This window comes from Mesocricetus auratus, unplaced genomic scaffold, assembly GCF_017639785.1.
Source record: "Mesocricetus auratus isolate SY011 unplaced genomic scaffold, BCM_Maur_2.0 Super-Scaffold_100003, whole genome shotgun sequence".
Lineage (NCBI taxonomy): Eukaryota > Metazoa > Chordata > Mammalia > Rodentia > Cricetidae > Mesocricetus > Mesocricetus auratus.
The window spans coordinates 116,786,398-116,806,513 of NW_024429188.1; the positions used below are offsets into that span (position 1 = coordinate 116,786,398).

Sequence of the window (20,116 nt, forward strand, 5' to 3'; positions counted from 1 at the left end):
GCACAAGTACTTGCAAAAGCATTCATAAACTTTAAAATGGCTAATAAGGACTAGGAGAGTAAGTCAGAAAAACCAATTAGAACAAGCTACATGGAAGGAGGGAGTAAAAAGTGAATTAGTACATTCTTAGAAGATTTGGAAAGAAAGTAGAGATGTGAAATACCATTCAGTTGTCAAATAGATATGTTAACATTTGAGGTAATTGTAAACAAGAATGTGATCAAAAAGATATAAAATAAAAAAGTAAGAAAAACAATTGGATATATTTAAAGTGTTTGAACATTATGGAAATAAAAGAAGAGAAAATAAAACGGAAGATATTAAAGCTCAGATGATATAAAACAGACTGGAATGATTCAGCTTGGTTTGGGGGTGATCAAAAACAAAGTGTGCAATATAAAAAAGATGGATTATCTGATATACACTTTTGTCTTTGAATTAAAGTATCATTCCAATTTTTTTGGTTTTTCAAGACAGGGTTTCTCTGTATTGTTTTGGAGGCTGTCCTGGAACTGGCTCTGTAGACCAGACTGGTCTTGAACACACAGAGATCCGCCTGCCTCTGACTCCTGAGTGCTGGGGTTAAAGGTGTGCACCACCAACTCCTGGCTCATTTGAATTTTTAAAGGAGCACCTTAAGTGGAAAATATAAGTCCTTTGAAAGTCACTATATCAGAGATTTTCCTTGATTATTCTATTGGAAATAATAGAGCTTGAAATCTAGAATGATAATCCTTCCAGCCCTGTTTTATTTTGTTTGGCATTGCTTTGACTCTCTGGGGTCTTATGTGACCCAATGTGAATTTTAGGAGTTTTTTTTTCTTTTATTTCTGTGAAGGATGTCTAGGGATTTTGATCAGTATTATACTGAATCTGCAGAATGGTTTGGGTGTAATTGTCATTTGCTAAGGCATGAATATAGGAGATATTTTCATTTTCTAATACTGTCTTCAAACTTTTTGTTCAGGGATGAGCCTCCTGATAGGTTATCTGAGCTCAAGTGGTCACACTAAACATACACACACACATACACACACACACACACACACACACACACACACACTAACACTAACACTTGAAAAACCTATATAAATTTAGTAGGGTGTGTTTATGTGTGTGTGTACAATTAAGGAACAATAAGCCAAGTCATGAATTTAAGCGTGAGTGAGGGAACAAGAGTGCTGAGGGGGAAAGATAGGGTGAATATAACATAAATATAGTATTCACACAGGTCACAGTGAAAACCTCAATTGAAAAATGACAAGAGGGAGAGGAAACTGTATTCAGGATGTATTGTATGAGAGAAGAATTTATTTTCAGTAAAAAGTAAACTTATTAATTAAAAGAAAAACAGCAAAATGGGAGCAGACAACATAACTCAGAGGACAAAAGAACTTGTAATGAAACCTATAATGACTTAAATTCGATCCATGGGACCTATATGGTAAATGGAGAGAACCAACTCCAGGTTTTCCTGAGACTTCCACATGCACACACACACACACACACACACACACACACACACACACACACACACACACACAAACACACTAAATATTTTTTAAGAGAAAACATTAGGAAACAGGGTTTGGGTGAGATTTTTGATTACAGGAGTGGTAACAGAGTTTGAAAACATCCTTAACCTCCATGTTCATCAGAAGTGTTAATATAATAAAGTAAGTATTATTTCATACTCAGAAACATACAAATATAAAGTGTGACAATTTGAAACATTGAAAAAATTTTATAGAAATTGAGTCATTGTACACAGGTATGGGATTGTAAATTAACACATCACAATAGTATTTGATCTCACCTAAAAACTGTAAAACATACATACGTCATATGAATCTCAGAGCTTACCTATAAGCACATATCCCATAGAAACTTAAACATGCTCATTAGAAGTTTGTACAATTTTATTGTATCATTATTTTTAATATTTAAAAATAAAACAGCAGCATAAGTACACACGAACAATAGAATAGACAAATGGATTAAAAGATGAATGGATATCATGTCATAATTGATAGTAGTTACCTTAATTAGATTAAATGTATCAAAAATAGCTTTCAATGTTTGTTACAAAGAACTTTTTACATGTATCTATAATGGCTATTTTAAAAAATATGATGCATTTAAAGAATATTTCCATTAATCTTCTTAATCATTTTTAAAGTTAGACTACATGAATCTATTATTATAGATTTTTCCCCAGAGTCAAAACTACTGCAGAAAAATCAAATAGTAACTGTTTTCCCCTTTAAAATCACACAACCTTTGGCCAAAAGCAATCAAATTTTGACCTAACCATTCTAGAAATGCAATCAATTACTTCCTCGCAATTTGAGCCCATGCATATTCTCTCAGGATGATTGCCTCTAATTGACAAATGAATTCTGTTGTATTGTGAGGCATTTAAATCTAATCTTTCAGATAATAAGCCTAAGTTTACCTCCTGGGAGAGGCACTTTATACTTTTCTCACACTCTCCAACAGTGCCATGTGAAAGTAAGCACCAGAAAAATCTTGCAAGGCTCATGCTTATTTAATAGAATATGTGGTTCAACATACATGACAACTGAATTAAAGTGAAGATCTTGTCATTTTCCCAATTTTGAGCACCTTCTCTACTTTCTTTTCTCTCCATCATTCTCCATTTGGAGAAGCTAAACCACAGCACTATTTCAGTGATATATGGCTCTTAAAATGTTCTTCCAAGCATTTGCCTGGCTATGCATGTTACACTAATCCCAGGAGATAGCTGATCGTGTACTCCTGTGGTGATGTTTTATTTATGATGTAATAAATAAAGCTTACCTGAAGGTCAGAATGTAAAACTAGCCACACTAGTCAGCCATAGAGGACAGGCAGTGTTGGTACACACCTTTAATTCCAGCAGCCACAGTAGTTAGCCAAAGAGGACATGCAGTGCTGGTTCACACCTGTAATCCCAGCACGCAGGAGACAGAGGCAGATGAATCTCTGTGAGTTCAAGGTCATCCTGGGCTATACAAAATTGATCCAGTCTAAAAGAGAAACAGAGCTCACACAAAAGTGATTCCAGCACTTGCAATGATATGAATTTAATCTCAGCATTTAAGAGGTGGAGACACGAGTGATATGGCTAGGCAGGGAGAGAAATATAAGCCAGAAGGAGACTTCCTAAAAGGCATTCAAAATCAGTCAATCCATTGTGTACCATGGTCTGCAGTAAGGAAGGACCTGAAGTGGACATATTATCTTTTTCTAATGCTAGAGAGGAAAAGATTTCAAATTCATCACTTCCAGTAAAATCCTCCTTTCCTGGACTATTTTAATAGCCACATTTTTCTGTGTGATATTTAGAAGTTTTAATAACTTTGCAGTTTCCTTAGATTTGTCAGAACAGAATATATATATTACCTGAAGGTGTTATCAAGAGCTATGATTATGATGTCCCTTATGAATTTTCATTCCTTTTTGTTTTGTTTTTCTTTGTCCCATTAATCTAGGTAGTCAGTTCTATGACTGTATTATTTTACTTTCATTATAATTCCTCAGTTGAAGATTTACAGCTGACGTTTGTTACCTTTCAGCAGTCAAAACATCTTTTAGGAAAGGGTGAGCAATATCTACAACTGACATCTAAATTGTCCTACTTAACAGTTCCTCAGCCTCCATGATATACACTGTAATTCAATGGCTCTTAACAATAATAATTGGGGAAAAAGAGATTGTCAGTTTGGAAGGGGGTGCATGGAAGGGAATGGGGGGGCTAGAAGGAGGAAAGAAAAGGAAACAGTGATGAAACTACATTTTATTAAATGTATAAATATTAAGAAAGAAAACAGATTATACATCAGCAACAATAAAAATAACAACTTTAAACAAAAGATCTTGTAATACCGTGGAGAATTTTTCCATATGCCAAGATCTGATTTTCATTGTTAAGGGATGGATAGTCACAGTTTGAGAGTACATTTTCACTAATATTTTTTTAACAATTCTGTCTGTGATTGCCACCTCTCTACTACCTGTTTGTATATCTAATCAAGAAAATGACCTAAGCACTCCTAATAGTAGTTACAGAAAGGTAAAGGGCCTCAGTTCAGATCTCTTGCTGTTTCACAGTGTTGATATTATTACTGAGGAGCTGTGTATTACTTCACTCAATTTATTCCAGAGATATTATAACATGTTCAATCATGTTGTTTATAAAATTCCTATTAAATCTACTTTCCAATTCATTTCTTGTACTCCAAATTAAATTTCATTTACATTTTCATGTATTCTGTTGTTAAGCATGCTTAGGTTTTTGTTGTAATTCATCACCAAAGTCAGAATGTTTGGAATCAACTGCTGCACACTACCAAGAACACTGAGAGCAAAACAATGTTTCTCATTCAGTTGAACTACAGTCTTAAGAAGGAATGGGAGTACTGATAAAAGAAGAATGAGTGTATTTGACCCAAGCATTTCCTCCTGACCAGGAAAGATCCACTCATTCTACTGCTTTAACTTAATCCTATTGAAGAAATATAAAATAACAAATGAAACAACTAAACCTTGAAAAGAGAAAGAGACAATATTTAGATTCTCAGAAATGTCTCCAGAGCCCCTACATACACATTGGTGGGGAAGAAGCCAGGTGAAGAGACTATGTGTGTGATTCATTGGTATATCTGGGTTCAAGTACCAGTTTGCATATATATGTCTTTAGGCTTTTTGTGATAGTGCATCAGCTGTGTCCATTCTGTGTGTGTTTGATGTTTATGTGTACATTTGTCTGTACTTATGGGTGACAATGAATGAGTGAAAATAAGTAAATGTGTCGTGTGTGTGTGTGTGTGTGTGTGTGTGTGTGTAGTGTAGTGTAGTGTAGTGTAGGGTGGTGTAATATGTTAAGAGAAAATAAGGTGTTAAATATTAATTTAAAGTTCTTGGAGCTGAGAGATATTTTAGTAAAGTCCTTGCTGTAAACCAGGGAGATGTGAATTCAGATCCTCAGCACCCACATAAAGGGCTGGGCATGACCCACTAAAAACAGACATATGGATGTGTCAGTGGACATGTCAGAAGAACAGTAGATGGCAGGGAATTGGTCCACTAGGAAACAAAGTCCTGATAGATGAATCTTAGATAGACAAGGCCTTGAGATCACAGACTCCAGAATGTCTTCTGCTTCTGCTATGCCTTTACATGCTTGATGCTGTCATTTTTCTCTGGAATCTGCCACGGTATGAATGGGTGTGAGGAGATCCCCACTGCCTGTAATAGAGTATGATCATCTCTTGTAAATGTTCCATTCTATTGGGCATCTTTATCTGTGAATTATTATGAAGATGATTTCTTCCTAAACTGTACTGTTTAACTGAAGCAATGATTGTATACAGTAATAGGGTTAGTTTAAAAAGAATTTTGATGATTGAGGCTTTATAATCAATACAGTAAGGTATTCTGATAGAAGCTTGTTTAGTGGAAGAAATAATATAGGTAAAGGTAGGATGAATTGTTGGCTCTGACTCTGATAAACCAGAGGCTGCAGAATATAAAAAATTAAACAAGGAGGTGTCACACAGCTGTAACATACGAACTTCTATTGAGGAGCCCTATAAACTTTGGCTTAGGTCAATGATTAAGAAAAACAATTGAGTCCCAGAAGCCCAGCTAGCTTAAATTCTTTTCATCTTAATGTTAAGAAATGTGATCACAGTTTCTGGAGTGTATCATAGCTGAAACAAAGCTTTGAAAATAACTTAAAGTTAGATGACAATGTTTTCGTCAAATAGCTTTGAGGTGAAAAGCCAAGAAGACAATCTAAAGTTTTAGAAAGGCACATAGGTGAATGAGGAACTCTTTAAGGTCAAGGAGCAAGAACAAAACAGCCCAATTATCATTAGCTGGCATGCCTCTCTTGCTAGAACTGGCTGATGACCAAAGGTGATGATTAATTCCTTGTACCAGTTTCTGCCATCAATCTCCTGATATATTAAAAAAATTATTGATGAGTAGCTATATACCCTAAATATTTCAAGTGGAGCTGACTGATTATTTTTCATTATAAAAGTTTAGGTTTGTTATTCCTTTAAGACTTTTTATAAGAATACTTTTCAAGATAAATAATAAAGTGATTGATTCTTTCTTTGTAACCACAATACACAGCCTGCCAGTAAAAAGAAATGGCTGAGAAAAATATCCTGCTTGCTCACACTCTGTTAATTTATAACAACTTACTGAGAAACGGGCTCTTAGTATGACTTTGGTGGATTACATTGTTGGATTTTCCTATGTTGAACCATCCCTGGGATGAAAACTACTTGATCATGGTGTATGATTTTTCTGATGTGTTCTGGATTCAATTTGCCAGTATTTAATTGATTAGTTTTTCATCAATGTTCATGAGGGAGACTGATCTGTAGTTCCCTATCTTAGTTGTGTCTTTGTATGATTTGGGTACAAAGTTTATTGTAGCCTCATAAAAAGAGTTTGGCAGTGATCCTTCTGCTAATATTGTGTGGAGCAATTTAAAGAGTATTGGTATTAACTCTTCTTTGAATTTCAGGTAGAATTCTGCACTGAAACCATCTGGCACTGGACTGTTTTTTGTTGGAAGACTTTTGATGGCTGCTTCTATTTCTTTAGGGGTTATAGGTTTATATAGGTTTGAGAAAAGAACTGACACTAGTGAGATTTTCAGAGATCTACAAGGATGACACCAACTGGCAAACTAAGCAATCATGGAGAGGCTATCTTAAATGGCTTCCCCCAATAATGTGACTGATGACTACTTTGTATGCCATCTTAGAGCCTTCATTCAGTGGCTGATGGAAGCAGAGGCAGATACCTACAACTAAACACTGAACTGAACTCCTGGAATCTAGTTGCAGAGAGGGAGGAGTGATGAGCAAAGGAGTCAAGACCCGGCTGGTGAAACCCACAGAGGCAGCTGACCTGAACAAGGGGGAGCTCATGGACCCCAGACTGGTGACTGAGAAGTCAGCATGGGACTGATCCAGACCTCCTGAATGTGGGTGTTCGTGAGGAGGCCTCAGCAATCTATGGGGACTTCTGATAGTAGATCAGTATTTGTCCCTGGCGAACAAATGGACTTTGGGAGCCCATTCTACATGGAGGGATGCTCTCTCAGCCTGGACTCACAGGGGAGGGTCTAGGTCCTGCCCAGGATGATATGACAGATTTTGGAGATCCTCCATAAAGGGCCTCACCATCCCTGGGGATCAGAGAGGGGATGGAATGGGGGTTGGATGGGTTGGTGAAGGATGGGGGAGGAGGGAATGGAGAGGGAGCTGTGATTGATATGTCAAACAATCTTGTTTCTAATTTAAATTAAAAATTATCAAAAAAGAACAATGTGGAGTAGAAGACTCCTGTGTGGCTAAATACAGTTAATGGAAACAGGTGAAGAGATCACAGAAAAGGTAAACTTGCCTAAAAATATACTAGTAAGGAATTAATGAGAAAAGATATCTCCTTAGAACACAGATCAGAGTTCTACTGTGGAAAATGACTATTTTTCCCCTTGTTTTATCATCTTTCTCTTTTCCCTTTTCAGGAACTATGCTTACCATGTCAGTGTCTGACACAGGGCCAAAACTTGTCACATAGATGTCTGTTTTCACTTCAGTCACTGCATCTGAATGAAATAAAGTAGAAAAAATAGAGTGTCATGAAACAGTGTTTCCTTAGGTCAGAAAGTGCAATGCAGATATACTCTGAAATGTAACCAGCTTGCTATTTCTGAGAAGGAACATCCAACATTGTCACATACCTCTCCCCTCAAAAAACCCTTACCTGGCACATATACTATTCTGTGGTGATATATTATTTATAATTTATTAAAGCTTGCCTGAGGATTCATAAAAGTAAGGTCAGCCTCAAACTATAGAGATCAGAAGGTGGTGGCACACACCTCCAATCCCAGCAGCCCGAATCTAGGAGGTGGTGTTGCACACCTTTAATCCTAGGACTCAGGATTAACAGGTAGACAGTTCTCTGTGAGTCCAAGGCCAACCAGATGTACACAAATTTGAATTAGTCCTAAATGAAAACAGCTCATACAAATAGGATTTCAGCACCTAGGATCACACACATTCAATCCCAGCTCTACAGGGGTGTAGAAGATAGGAGAAAGATCTCCCGTAGTCAGTATCAAGCATTCATTCTCCAGCCACATTGAGGATAGGAAGTCTCAGGATTCTCCAGCACATAGAGGAGAGGCAACAGGGTCAGCCCATTCAGCCTGATGTAGTGGTAAGAGCTTGTGGCCCACTGTTTTGCTTTTCTGTTCTCCAGCTTGAAGTTTGAACCCCAGTATCAGTCTCTGGGTCTTTTATTTTTCCTATTACACTATTCCTTCACAGAATACAAGTTAGGTTCAACTATAATTTCTACCACTTTAGATAATGCTGAAAATGACACTGGAATTCCAAACATTAAAACTTAGAGGAAGCTGTTAAAGACCCCTGATACCTATACTTGCTGGCCTCTAACAATGGCCTAGCCTTAACTGTGGTAGCTTAAAATAGTGCAAACTCTAATGCTGCTATACATACAGGAACACAGGATGGTGGCACTCACACTTCCCTAAAAAAATGAAGCATGGAGGCACATGGTAAATGGTTCCATCAATAGTAAGTTGCTGGAACATTTAATATCTGATACTAGACACTCTATGCCATAGTAAGCATGAAAACATAGGCACCATCCATGTGTTGTTTCTTAATAACTATTCTTTATTTTCTTTGGTTTTTTATTTTGTTTGATTGTTTTGTTTTGATTGTTGTTTGTTTTTTGTTTTTTGAGAAATGAATTCTCTGCATAAACCTGTAGTGATACATTATTTATGATTGATTAGAGCTTGCCTGAGGATTCAGAAAAGCTGAGTAAGCCACAAGCCACAGAAGCCAGGCACACAACTTTAATCCCAGCAGTCAGAAGCTAGGAGGTGGTGGTACATACCTTTAATCCTAGGACTCAGGATTAAGAGGTAAACAGATGTCTGTGAGTACAAGGTCACCCAGATCTACACAAGAGTGAATCAGTCTAAAAGAGAATTATAGCTCGCACCTTAAATCCCAACATTAGGGATGTGTATAAGACAGAAGCAAAGTCTCAGAGAGGCATTCATTCTCCAGCCACACTGAGGAGAGGCAGCAGTTTGAGACTTGGTGAAGAGCTCATGAATGGACCATCCCTTTCAGCATGATCTAGAGTTAAGAGAGTGGCTGGTTGCTTTGCTTTCCTGATCCTCAGCTTGAACCTTAATATCAGTCTCTGGGTCTTTTATTTATTTGTGTTACATAGACCTGGCTGTCCTAGCTCTGTAGACCAGGATGACCTCAAACTCACAGAGATCCACCTCCCTCTGCCTCCTGAGTTCTGAGATTAGAGTGTGCCACCACTGCTCCGCTATTTACTTGAAGTTTTTTGTTTTGTTTTGTTTTGTTCTGTATTGAGACAGGATTTCTCTGTTTAGCCCTAGATGTTCTGGAGCTTGCTCTGTGGACCATGCTAGCCTCAAACTCAGAGATCCATTTGCCTCTGCTCTCCAAGTGCTGGGATTAATATGCCACCATGTCTGGCTGACTATCATCCTTGTCTTACCTCTGTATCCTCATTGTATAGAGTAGAGGCCTGTTACTCACTGAATACTTTTCTTCATATTAATGGATAAAGCTCATCACACATTTGACATATTAAAAATAATACAATTGTCTATGCTGCTACAGAAAAATATCTTAGACCACATAATTTATAAACAGTTCAAGTGTGTGGCTCATTATTCTGAAGACTAAGAATTCCAACATCAAAGTTCCAATAGATTAATTTGATACCTAGTGAGAGTTCATTTTTCATATATAATACCCTCTGTATCCTCACATAATGGAAGAAGTTAGAGAACTTGCTGAAATCACTTTTATATAATCACTTTTCCCAATAAAGTTCTACTTAACTAACTTAAAAATTCCCTACATCCTGATGTACCCCATTGGCGATTAAATATCAACACATAAATTTTAGAGACACACAAACATTTAGAGCACAACAGATGACCAGAAAGAGATGCTATACCATTACTCAGTGTCTCTTCTATTTCTCTCAGTTCTGTTCATGTTACTAAAGCCCAAACAATCCATAGCAACGTGTCTCAAATACAGAGAAGAAACAAGTATAACCTATTGCAGTTCAGTCAAACTCATTCATCTTACTCAAAACCTCATAATTGCAGTAACTAAAGTCCCACCCCAGTCCAATGTACCTGACCCTGCAGAGGGAACAAGGGCATTGTACTCACAGAGGAGCATTAAGAAAACCAGGAATGTTAATCACACATGGTGTCTTCTCAATGGAGGAGATAAAATCAGATACCTGTGTTACATCCAGAAAACTGAGAGTGGAGGTTGTTAATGACCTGTTGAACTTTTTGCTCTCTGAAGGGATAGACCTTACCCTAATTCCCCATAATGGTTATCCCAGACTCTTTGTTCCCTAGACCATCATCCATCACCAGGCTGGCTGTCACAAGTACATTATGGCCTGCTGACGTCTATGCTATTTCAGTCAGAGAACACACTAGTTTTTAGGTCTTTTAGCTATTGAACCAACCCTTGTGGTCACATGTACTTTGTAAAGAGTCTCTGTGTAGTCCTAGTGCTTTATTGTGCAGCCCGAATTGGACTTATTAGACTGATTGTTGCCTGGAAACATTTTCCCAAATTATACTGTGTTTTAAATATGTTGACAATGAACTATCTAGTATTAGACTCCCTGAAGTTTGCACCAGGTTTTCATTCTTATCTCTTTGTGTGCTTCTCTTCCGTTCCTAACACCTGCAGGGAACCCCCCTCATGACACCAGCTGACATACTGCAACACAGACAACATTTTAAAAAATTTATGTGAGATTTGACATATATGTATATGTGTACACACACACACACACACACACACGGTTCAGTTTTTGCAGTCTGTGTTTCTTTACTTCCCATGGGTAAGTATGAGATGCACTCTTTTATCTGTACTATATTCACTCTATTTAAACAGTCATGGATTATGACCCAGTTGATTATTCACTCTCCCTAGCCATCTCTAAAGCTTAATATAGTATGCCTTTCCTGAGGCAGTGGTGTGCTCTATGTACTCAAGGCCACTGCACTCACTCAAAATCATTCCATTTTTCAGAAGACTCCATAAGTATCATTTAATAATAATTGGCACTATAATCAGCTTACCAAAAGACACAATTCACTCCCAAGCATAATCAACAAAACATGATTCTGAGACTAGAGCTATGTTTTAAACAATTGGGCTTCCATTTTGATTACAGTCTTCTTTTAAAATTATCTCTATACTTGGGTGAGCAGAGACTATACCCAATATCCAATTATATGGTTCCTGAAAGTGTGTACTGAGAGATTCATTGGCTGGTGAAGTAAATATCTATACATCTATGGTATGGCACAGTTATCTCTAATTTCCTTATTCCTAACTACATTAAACAAAATAGATTAACAAAATACATTACAGTTACATTTGAATTCAACATTGGGTAGGTCATTTTTAGAAACTGAAAAAATTTCTGCATGTAATTGTAAAATTGTAAGAATCATGCAGAATTCCAACAGATGAATAATCTTACATGAAAAAGAGATAGTGCAGAATACATCCAAAGCTGACATTATGGTAGGCCTGGTTATTTAATATGAAGTGACCAAGATAGTTCTCCTATCAACATCCCCTACTTCTGCTGCTCCCCAAACCATCCCAGCTCCCAATACCCCAACAGAAATGTGAAGTGACATTAAAACACTGTAATTCTAAGGGACTATGAAATCATTGTGGCTATGACAGAGTCTAGATGGATTGAAAGGTTTGGGTTCTGTATGTGAAAAAAGGAAATAAAACTATATAGAGAATTCAAAAACGAGAGTGGAAGAAAGTGAGAAAGCAAGAAAAGGAATATTTCTATGGGATCAACAGAGAGGTTATGGTGTTTTCAACAGAGAAGCTAAAATTTCCTAATTTAGTGGCCTGTGGAGCCAGGATATTTTCTTGTATCATATAAGTGCAAGTGAAGAGAATGTTTTGAATTTATGCCATCATCCTTAGTTCTTTGACCTTATACACCAACCATGTGTAAACACAAAGATATTTTCTCTAGTATTCTACACAGAGCCCATCATGTTTTAACAGCTTGTCTCCTTTTCTGGTTAACAGATCTAGTATCCTTGAAGCATGGTACCTGAGAGAATACAGAACTTGTATAAGGGTAACACGATGGCTAGCTGAGTTAGAATTTATGTCATATCAGTTCTCTTTTTTATCATTTTTTATTTTAATTTTAAATAGCTTGTTTTACATGTCAATCCCAGTTCCCTCTCCCTCCCCTCTTCCCGCACTCCCCTTCCCCCCCCTCTCCCACCCTATTGCCAAATCCTTCCACATAGGGGATATCTAGAGTCTGTCATTTTACTCTTGGTAGGGTCAAGGCACTCCCCTAAGAGTCCAGGCTGAGAGAGCATCTCTCTTTGTGCTATAGGCACATGAAGACAGTTTGTATACCAGGGATAGACACTGATCCACAGCTCAGGGCCCCATAGGTTGCCCAGGCCTTCTCACTGACACTCACATTTGGGGGTCCAGATCAGTCCCATGCTGGCCTCCCCACTGTCGGTCTGGGGTCCAAGAGCACTCCCCTGTTCAGATCAGCTGTCTCTGCTGGTTTTGCCAGCCCATTCTTTGCCAATTTGCTCATCACTCCTCTCTCTCTGTCACTGGGTTCCTTGGGTTCAGTTCAGTGATTAGTTGTGTGTTTGCCTCTGCTTCCATCAGTCACAGGATGAAGGCTCCCGGATGGTTATAGACATCAAGTTCATTATCAGGAATGGGCATTCGAGGTGGTCCCTCCACTATTGCTTAGCTTGCCAATTGATGTTATACCTTTAGATCACTCGAGGTCACTCTGGTGCCTGATCTGTCTTTGATCCTATGATTCCCTCTTCCCCCTATTCTACCCCCACCCCCTCAACTTCCTGTTCCCCCATGACCAACTCCCTTCCTCTTTACCCCCTCTATTCTTCCCAGGTCCCACTCCCCCCCACCCCTCGCCGTGTTCCCCATCCATTCAGAGGATCTTGTCTCCATCCTCTTCTCTTGGGTACTATGCATATATGCATATCTTTTAGGTTCTTTCCTGTTTCCCAGACTCTCTATCTGTGGAAGTGCAGACTGGCACTATCCTGATCCATATCTAGAATCCATATATGAGTGAGTACATACCATGTTTGTCTTTTTGCGACTGGGTTACCTGACTCAGGATGGTTTCTTCCAGTGCTATCCATTTCCCTGCGAATTTCAAGATTCCATTGTTTTTTCTGCTGAGTAATACTCCATTGTGTAAATGTACCACATTTTCTCTATCCACTCTTCAGTTGAGGGGAATCTAGGTTGCTTCCAGGTTCTGGCTATTACAAACAATGCTGCTATGAACATAGTGGAGCAGATGCCCTTGTTGTATGAACCTGCCTCATTTGGATAAATGCCTAAGAATGGAATTGCTGGGTCTAGTGGTAGATTAATTCCCATTTTCCTGAGGAATCTCCATACTGATTTCTGAAGAGGCTGTATGAGTCGGCACTCCCACCAGCAGTGGAGGAGTGTTCCTCTCTCTCCACCTCCTCTCCAGCATAAATTGTCTTTGGTGTTTTTGATTCTAGCCATTCTGACAGGAGTAAGATGGTATCTCAGAGTTGTTTTGATTTGCATTTCCCTGATGGCTAAGGATGTTGAGCACTTTCTTAAGTGTCTCTTGGCCATTTTAGCCTCCTCTACTGAGAATTCTCTATTTAGCTCTGTACCCCACCTTTCAAGTGGATCCTTTGGTGTTTTGGAGACTTGTTTCTTGAGTTCTTTGTAAATTTTGGAGATTAGCCCTCTGTCAGATGTAGGGTTAGTGAATATCTTTTCCTGTTCTGTGGCCTGCCTTTTTGTCTTTTTGACTGTGTCCTTTGCCTTACAGAAGCTTTTTAGTTTCAGAAGGTCCCATTTGTTAATTGTCGATCTCAGTGCCTGTGCCACTGGTGTTATGTTTAGGAAGTGGTCTCCTGTACCAACTCGTTGAAGAGTATCTCCCATTTTCTCTTCTAAAAGTTTCAGTGTGGCTGGATGTATGTTGAGATCTTTGATCCATTTGGACTTAAGTTTTGTACAAGGCGATAAACATGGATCTATCTGCAGTCTTCTGCATACCAGTACCCAGTTATGCCAGCACCATTTGTTGAAGATGCTTTCTTTTTTCCACTGTACAGTTTTAGCTTCTTTGTCAAAAATCAGGTGTTCATAGGTGTGTGGGTTAAAATTAGGGCTTTCGATTCGGTTCCATTGGTCTACCTGCCTATTTTTGTGCCAATACCAAGCTGTTTTCAGGACTATAGCTCTATAATAGAGCTTGAAGTCAGGTTTGGTGATGCCTCCTGAAGTTCCTTTATTGTATAGGGATGTTTTGGCTATCCTGGGCCTTTTGTTTTTCCATATAAAGTTGATTAATGTTCTTTCCAGGTCCTTGAAGAATTGTGATGGAATTTTGATAGGGATTGCATTGAATCTATAGACTGCTTTTGGCAAGATTGCCATTTTTATTATGTTGATCCTACCAATCCAAGAGCATGGGAGATCTTTCCATTTTCTGGTATCTTCTTTGATTTCTTTCTTCAAAGACACAAAGTTCTTGATATACAGGTCTTTCACTTCCTTGGTTAACATTATCCCCAGATATTTGAATCTGTTTTTGGCTATTGTAAAAGGTGATGTTTCTCTGATTTCTTTCTCAGTCACTTCATCATCTGTATATAATAGGGCCACTGATTTTTTTGAGTTCTCTTGGTAGGGTTTTAGTTATTGAACATCCATGTATCTTCTTCACTATCTAGAATATTGGAATGCAAGTATCTGCCTCAGCATGGCTCTGAGGATTTAAAAAGATTGTGTGTAAGCCAGTGGTAGACAGATTCATTGTTCACTCTATAGTCTTTTTCAGCAGCTTATATTATTTCAGAAGCTACACTACATGGACAACACTCATCAGCCCAGCTGGACAGAATCACACAAAGGTATGAAATCTACAAACCCAGTCAAAGAGGAAGTATCTACCAGGAACCCCAGCAATTTGTGTGAAGGAATGATAAGAATTTCACAGTTTCATTTGAATGAATATAAAGCACAGTTAATTATACTAAAATTGGTGATGGCCACAGTCCACAGAAAGTAGTTCTTTTTGTGGTCTTCTCAATAGATATAAATGTAAAATGTTCACTAATAAAAGATGAGAGGCTTTTCAGATGACTTACAGATGCTTTTGGCTCATTTTCATTTGTTCTAGGAACTTAATTTCCTTCCAACATAACTCTGAAACAAAAGGTAATTGATTGTCATTTCCTTTAGCAAATTTGTTGCATTATTGGAAGTTATTCAATAGCCTGAAGTGACCCAAACATAGATAAATTATGTACACACACACACACACACACACACACATATATATATATGCACACATAATCATTAATGCTCATTGGCACTCTAATTGGTAGAGAACACATTGAATCAAATCATGCAGTATTTCTGCTTAGTACTTATCTGAAAGAACAAAGATTAGCCAATTAACAAATGATTACTGTGTTTATGATGAGTATGTTGTTCATAACAATCTTTATTTTCTAGTTTAACTTCAAGTACATGTCCAAAGAACCTTTCATTTTCTCCTTGAAAGCCTTGAATTAGGGCAGGAACAATTTCTACAGGCTTTCCAATTCTTCCACTCCACCAGCATGCACAGACATTTTATTCTTGGTTCTGTCCTTTAGACACACGAGACAAAATTACTTTCCTACTTCTTTTGAGATTTAAAGATCTGCAAAGATGCAAAGAATGTAATCAATGTAGCCTGAAATCTACTTTTGTTCTTTTCCATACTGTGTCCCAACTTCCTTTAAACTCTTCTTTTGAGGTGATTCTGAGTTCCTTCACTTTATTCCACTCACTTTCCCATGGTTCACGTTTTATTGATCCTCTGAAATAATGTTTTATAATATGTATGTCACAACTTCTTTGTACAAGTGATGATGATGAAAAGAATGATGAACAGAAGTGAACAACTCTTTTTTAGTACATTATGGATCCTGATGGACTCTTCTTCCTGCACTGCTATTATTCCTAGTAAAGCAAGGAGAAATAGGATATTGGCCGAGGGGAGCACTAGTAAATTTTGCTGTTTAGTTTAGAAATTTGGAGGAACAAATGCTCATTTTTGCATACACTTTAATGAGGAGCAATGAAACACCTGGAAATGGCTAGCTAAGTCTGCTATCCACATGGACTTATGCAACAGGCTTCAGTGGCTTTGAGACAAGCTCTTCGAAAAATGGAAACTAGCTTTCCGTTCTCAAGCTAATGTCCTTTCCATTTTTTTTCTTGACAATCTCTGTGGGCAACAGACGCTGTAAGTGTTCATTCATGCCCCTACTCCAGTGCATTCATCTCAGATAAACTCTGTGGAAAAAAATCTAAAAAGGTTTCTAAGGAAAACAGACATTAGTAAAGTGTATAGCAGCACCATTGAACTCTACTGTAAACTCTGCAACTGACTCATAACCCTCTGAACTGGCTGTCTCTTCACCCATCACACTGTTGGCATTTTACAGGCTTTAGGTCTATATTTTCTTGCCTATGCTACTCCATCTAGTGTATAGTATCCAGAATGTTCAGGAAAACACCCAGCTGCCTTCCTTTTGAAGACTTTAAGTGAAAAGTTGGCACAATGTATACTCATAGCATAAAACCCAGGAGACATAGCACATTTAAAGGACCATAGTAACTAATATCCTAACCTTAGAACTATACCATTGTTCTACCAGAATGAGTATCTTGACTCTCACAAAGATAATACAGAATAAAATAAAGTCAACAATGACAATATACATGCCCAATCCCAGCAGGAAAATCATATCTTTGAGAATAGTCTGAACTACATTGTGGAACATTGTATTAAAAAATCATGAATGCTTTTCTCCAACTTTTCAGTCATTTTGGTCTTGATGAAACCTCAAAATTAACCATTGAGGCACTATTCAGCCATTCTCACTTTTTTCCACTGGTTCCAAAAAACAAACCAACCAACAAATAAAACAAAACAAAAACACTGACTCATGAATCATTGCCTCCACATTACTGTTCTGTTGTTACCACATTCCTCAAACTGGCATTTAACTCAGTTGTAAAAGCATCAAAATGAATTCTGAGTGTGAATTCAAATGATTTCATTTATTTTTCCCCAATTCTGACTTTCCTTGTCTCCAATACTTCCTACCACTTTTTTTTTACTAAATCTATCATAATTTGTCACATAATATAGTACTTCCACAGATTGTAATTTAAAAAAATATCTGACTTCAGAGAAACTTAGACAAACTCTTGGCAAATTCTATCATCATGATTAAGATATACGTACTCTTGAGCTTCAGTTTACTTACCTAGAATACAAACCACTTCACGATTTCAGAGATCTGTAAGTGCTTTTTAAAATACATCTATGAATTCATAATCTCCTGGTATTCCAGACCAGAGTTTTAAATCAGAAGCTCTAAGGAAGAACTAATGAGACAGACTCATTGGCAGAAAAGAAAAATAAACACTGAACTACTAACGTTGTAGAAGTAGTTGGAGTACAAATGGAGAATGGAGCGGCATGAAGAGGAAATAACCCCCATCTATGACTGTTCTCAAAAATCTTTAATGTACTTCATACCCTCAGTGACATTCTCATAGGTTATTTTTTACCTCAGAACTTTCTAGGGACATTACTTCCTTCTGAAAATGATGTTCTCTAAAAACCAAAGGCAATTTTTGGAGTAATAGCTTTAGAGAAAAAGGCAGGATATGTGGATGCAATGATATATTATTTATGATTTATTAAAGCTTGTGGGCACACACCTTTAATCCCAGCACTCAGAAGGCAGAAGCATGCATATCTCAGTGAGTTTGAGGCCAGCCTGATCTATAAAGTGAGTTTCAAGACAGACAGAACTGTTAACACAGAGAATTGCTCTCTTGAAAAACAAAGCAAGCAAACAAAAGAATATGAAACTCCACAACAACAATTACACCAGAACTGTGATTACAACATTAAGCTGAACAATACCAACTAAAGATCAGCCTTGAGCTACAAACTGCTCAGAACATTGTTGAGGACATCAGTTGAGATGATTCAGCCTCACAGACATTGCTCAGACCGATTCTAGTGGGAGAATTTAAAACAATAGCGCATGACAAAATACAACTGAGAAGTTTCATCTGAGATTAACAAAAAATTATCCATGACTATGCCTCTATGTCTCATTTGACACGAGCTAGGGCCGGCAGAAAGGAGGGAATCCCAATGAAGAAAATGCCTCCATAAGATCAGGCTCTAGGCATGCCGCTAGAGCATTTTCTTAATTAGTGACTTCTGGTGGTCCTGGGTTCTATAAGGAAGCAGGCTGAGCAAGTCATAGTAAACAAGCCAGTAAGCAGCACCCTTCCATGACCTCTGCTTCAGTTCCTGCCTCCAGGTTCCCACCCTGTTTGAGTTCATGTCCTTCAGTGATGGACTATGGATATGGATGTTCAAGCCAAATAAAACCTTTCCTTCCAAACTTGCTTTTGGCCATGGTGTTTCATTATATCAATAGTAACCCTAACTAAGATAGGAGTTTAAGGATAATAACCTTATATTCAGAAAGTTCATTATGAGGTATGTCCGGAGTAATTTCTACTATTTCTTCCTTTCATATTTACAGAGACCTTGGTGATCATCTTGGAATTCTAAATTATCACCAAGATATGGAAACATTGCTCTGGTTCTCTGAGAGAGAATTGTAAGTTTTATTCTGTAGTTTTGCCACTACAAAAATGTTTTTCTCGTGTGATAAATGCATAAATTGGTGTGATATAAGACAAGGCTCTGCTGTGCACCATCTTGGCTACTCCTGGAGGTTTGAGCATGAATTGGTGACAGTATGCACAACAAGAGAGATTCACGAAGGCCACGGAGCAGAATGGAACACTACCGGAGGGCTGGCTCTGTAGAGCTCCCAGCATCTTCACCAGTGCCCCAGCTACCTCCTGACACCCTGGAAATGCTAGTCAGAGATAGGAGCAGAATCTGAAACCTGTTGGGACTGGCACTGGGTCATTTGGAGGAGGGAAGCACCAGGCACGTGGTGTTCTCATGTTCTGGTTGGGCTGCTGGGAAAGCTGTCAGCTGTGAAGATTGTCAAACGGCGGGTTCCTGGCCTCCACCAACTCACCAAGCTTTGTTTTCTGCATACTGAGGACAGCTGGGTCCCAACCTCACCAGACACAGGCCTAGACCCCCTCACAGTTCGATGCCATGTGCCTGCAGTGTGGGTGCTACTCAGTCGGGACCCCTTGGACCCCTGTGAATGTGGTTACCAACCCCTAGGAGCGCTAACCGGCCTGGGCTCCATACCTAGCTCTGGTCCCAGACCAGAAGAAGGACTCGGGACACCCGGTCCTGAAGACCTGCTGAGCCTGCCTGTACTCTAGACCTGACTCTCTGTGCCTTCTGTAAGAAGCACCGGTATGACACCCAACATGCCAGCAAGGCTTGAGTTCCCTGAAGTCCTGCATCCCCTCTCCCTGGAATGCGGGATGGCACTGCTATGAAGAATGAAGGGCATGGGGTCAGTGCTGAGTTAAAGACTGCTTCAGAAGTGCTTGCTCTGTCTACAGTATATCTGACTTGCCTTTTTTTAACATCAGTCTAGGGAAGGAAAATAAAGGTGGTGCCCGTTTGTTTGAAAAAAAAAAACAAGGCACCTATTTCAGCCTATATAATAATGTGGTGCTAAATTTGGAAATATAATCAAATTTTCTAGCTTTTAGTGTATTCCAGTTATCTAGGTCTATGCCTTCTTTAACATTGGAGTTCAGTTGAAGAGAGGGAGGAGTGATGAGAGGAGTAATGTGGATCAAGACCATGATAGGGAAAACCACAGAAACAGCTGACCGAAGCTAGTGGAAGCTCATGGTGGGACTATGTACTGACAGCTGAGGAAACTGCA

General features: G+C 38.5%; 1 protein-coding gene and 1 pseudogene across 7 annotated transcripts in view; one reads left to right on the top strand and one right to left on the bottom strand.

Annotated features, from left to right (window-relative positions):
• Gabra3 (gamma-aminobutyric acid type A receptor subunit alpha3) overlaps positions 1–20,116 on the bottom strand; it is a 172,789-nt gene that overhangs the window by 66,341 nt on the left and 86,332 nt on the right. For all 7 annotated transcript variants that reach the window (XM_040744730.1, XM_040744731.1, XM_040744734.1 and 4 more), the window contains one exon: positions 7,569–7,636. In XM_040744730.1, the coding sequence (XP_040600664.1) occupies positions 7,569–7,636 (68 nt within the window). The remainder of the gene's footprint in view (positions 1–7,568; positions 7,637–20,116) is intronic.
• Positions 19,088–19,594, top strand: LOC101825382 (annotated as a pseudogene).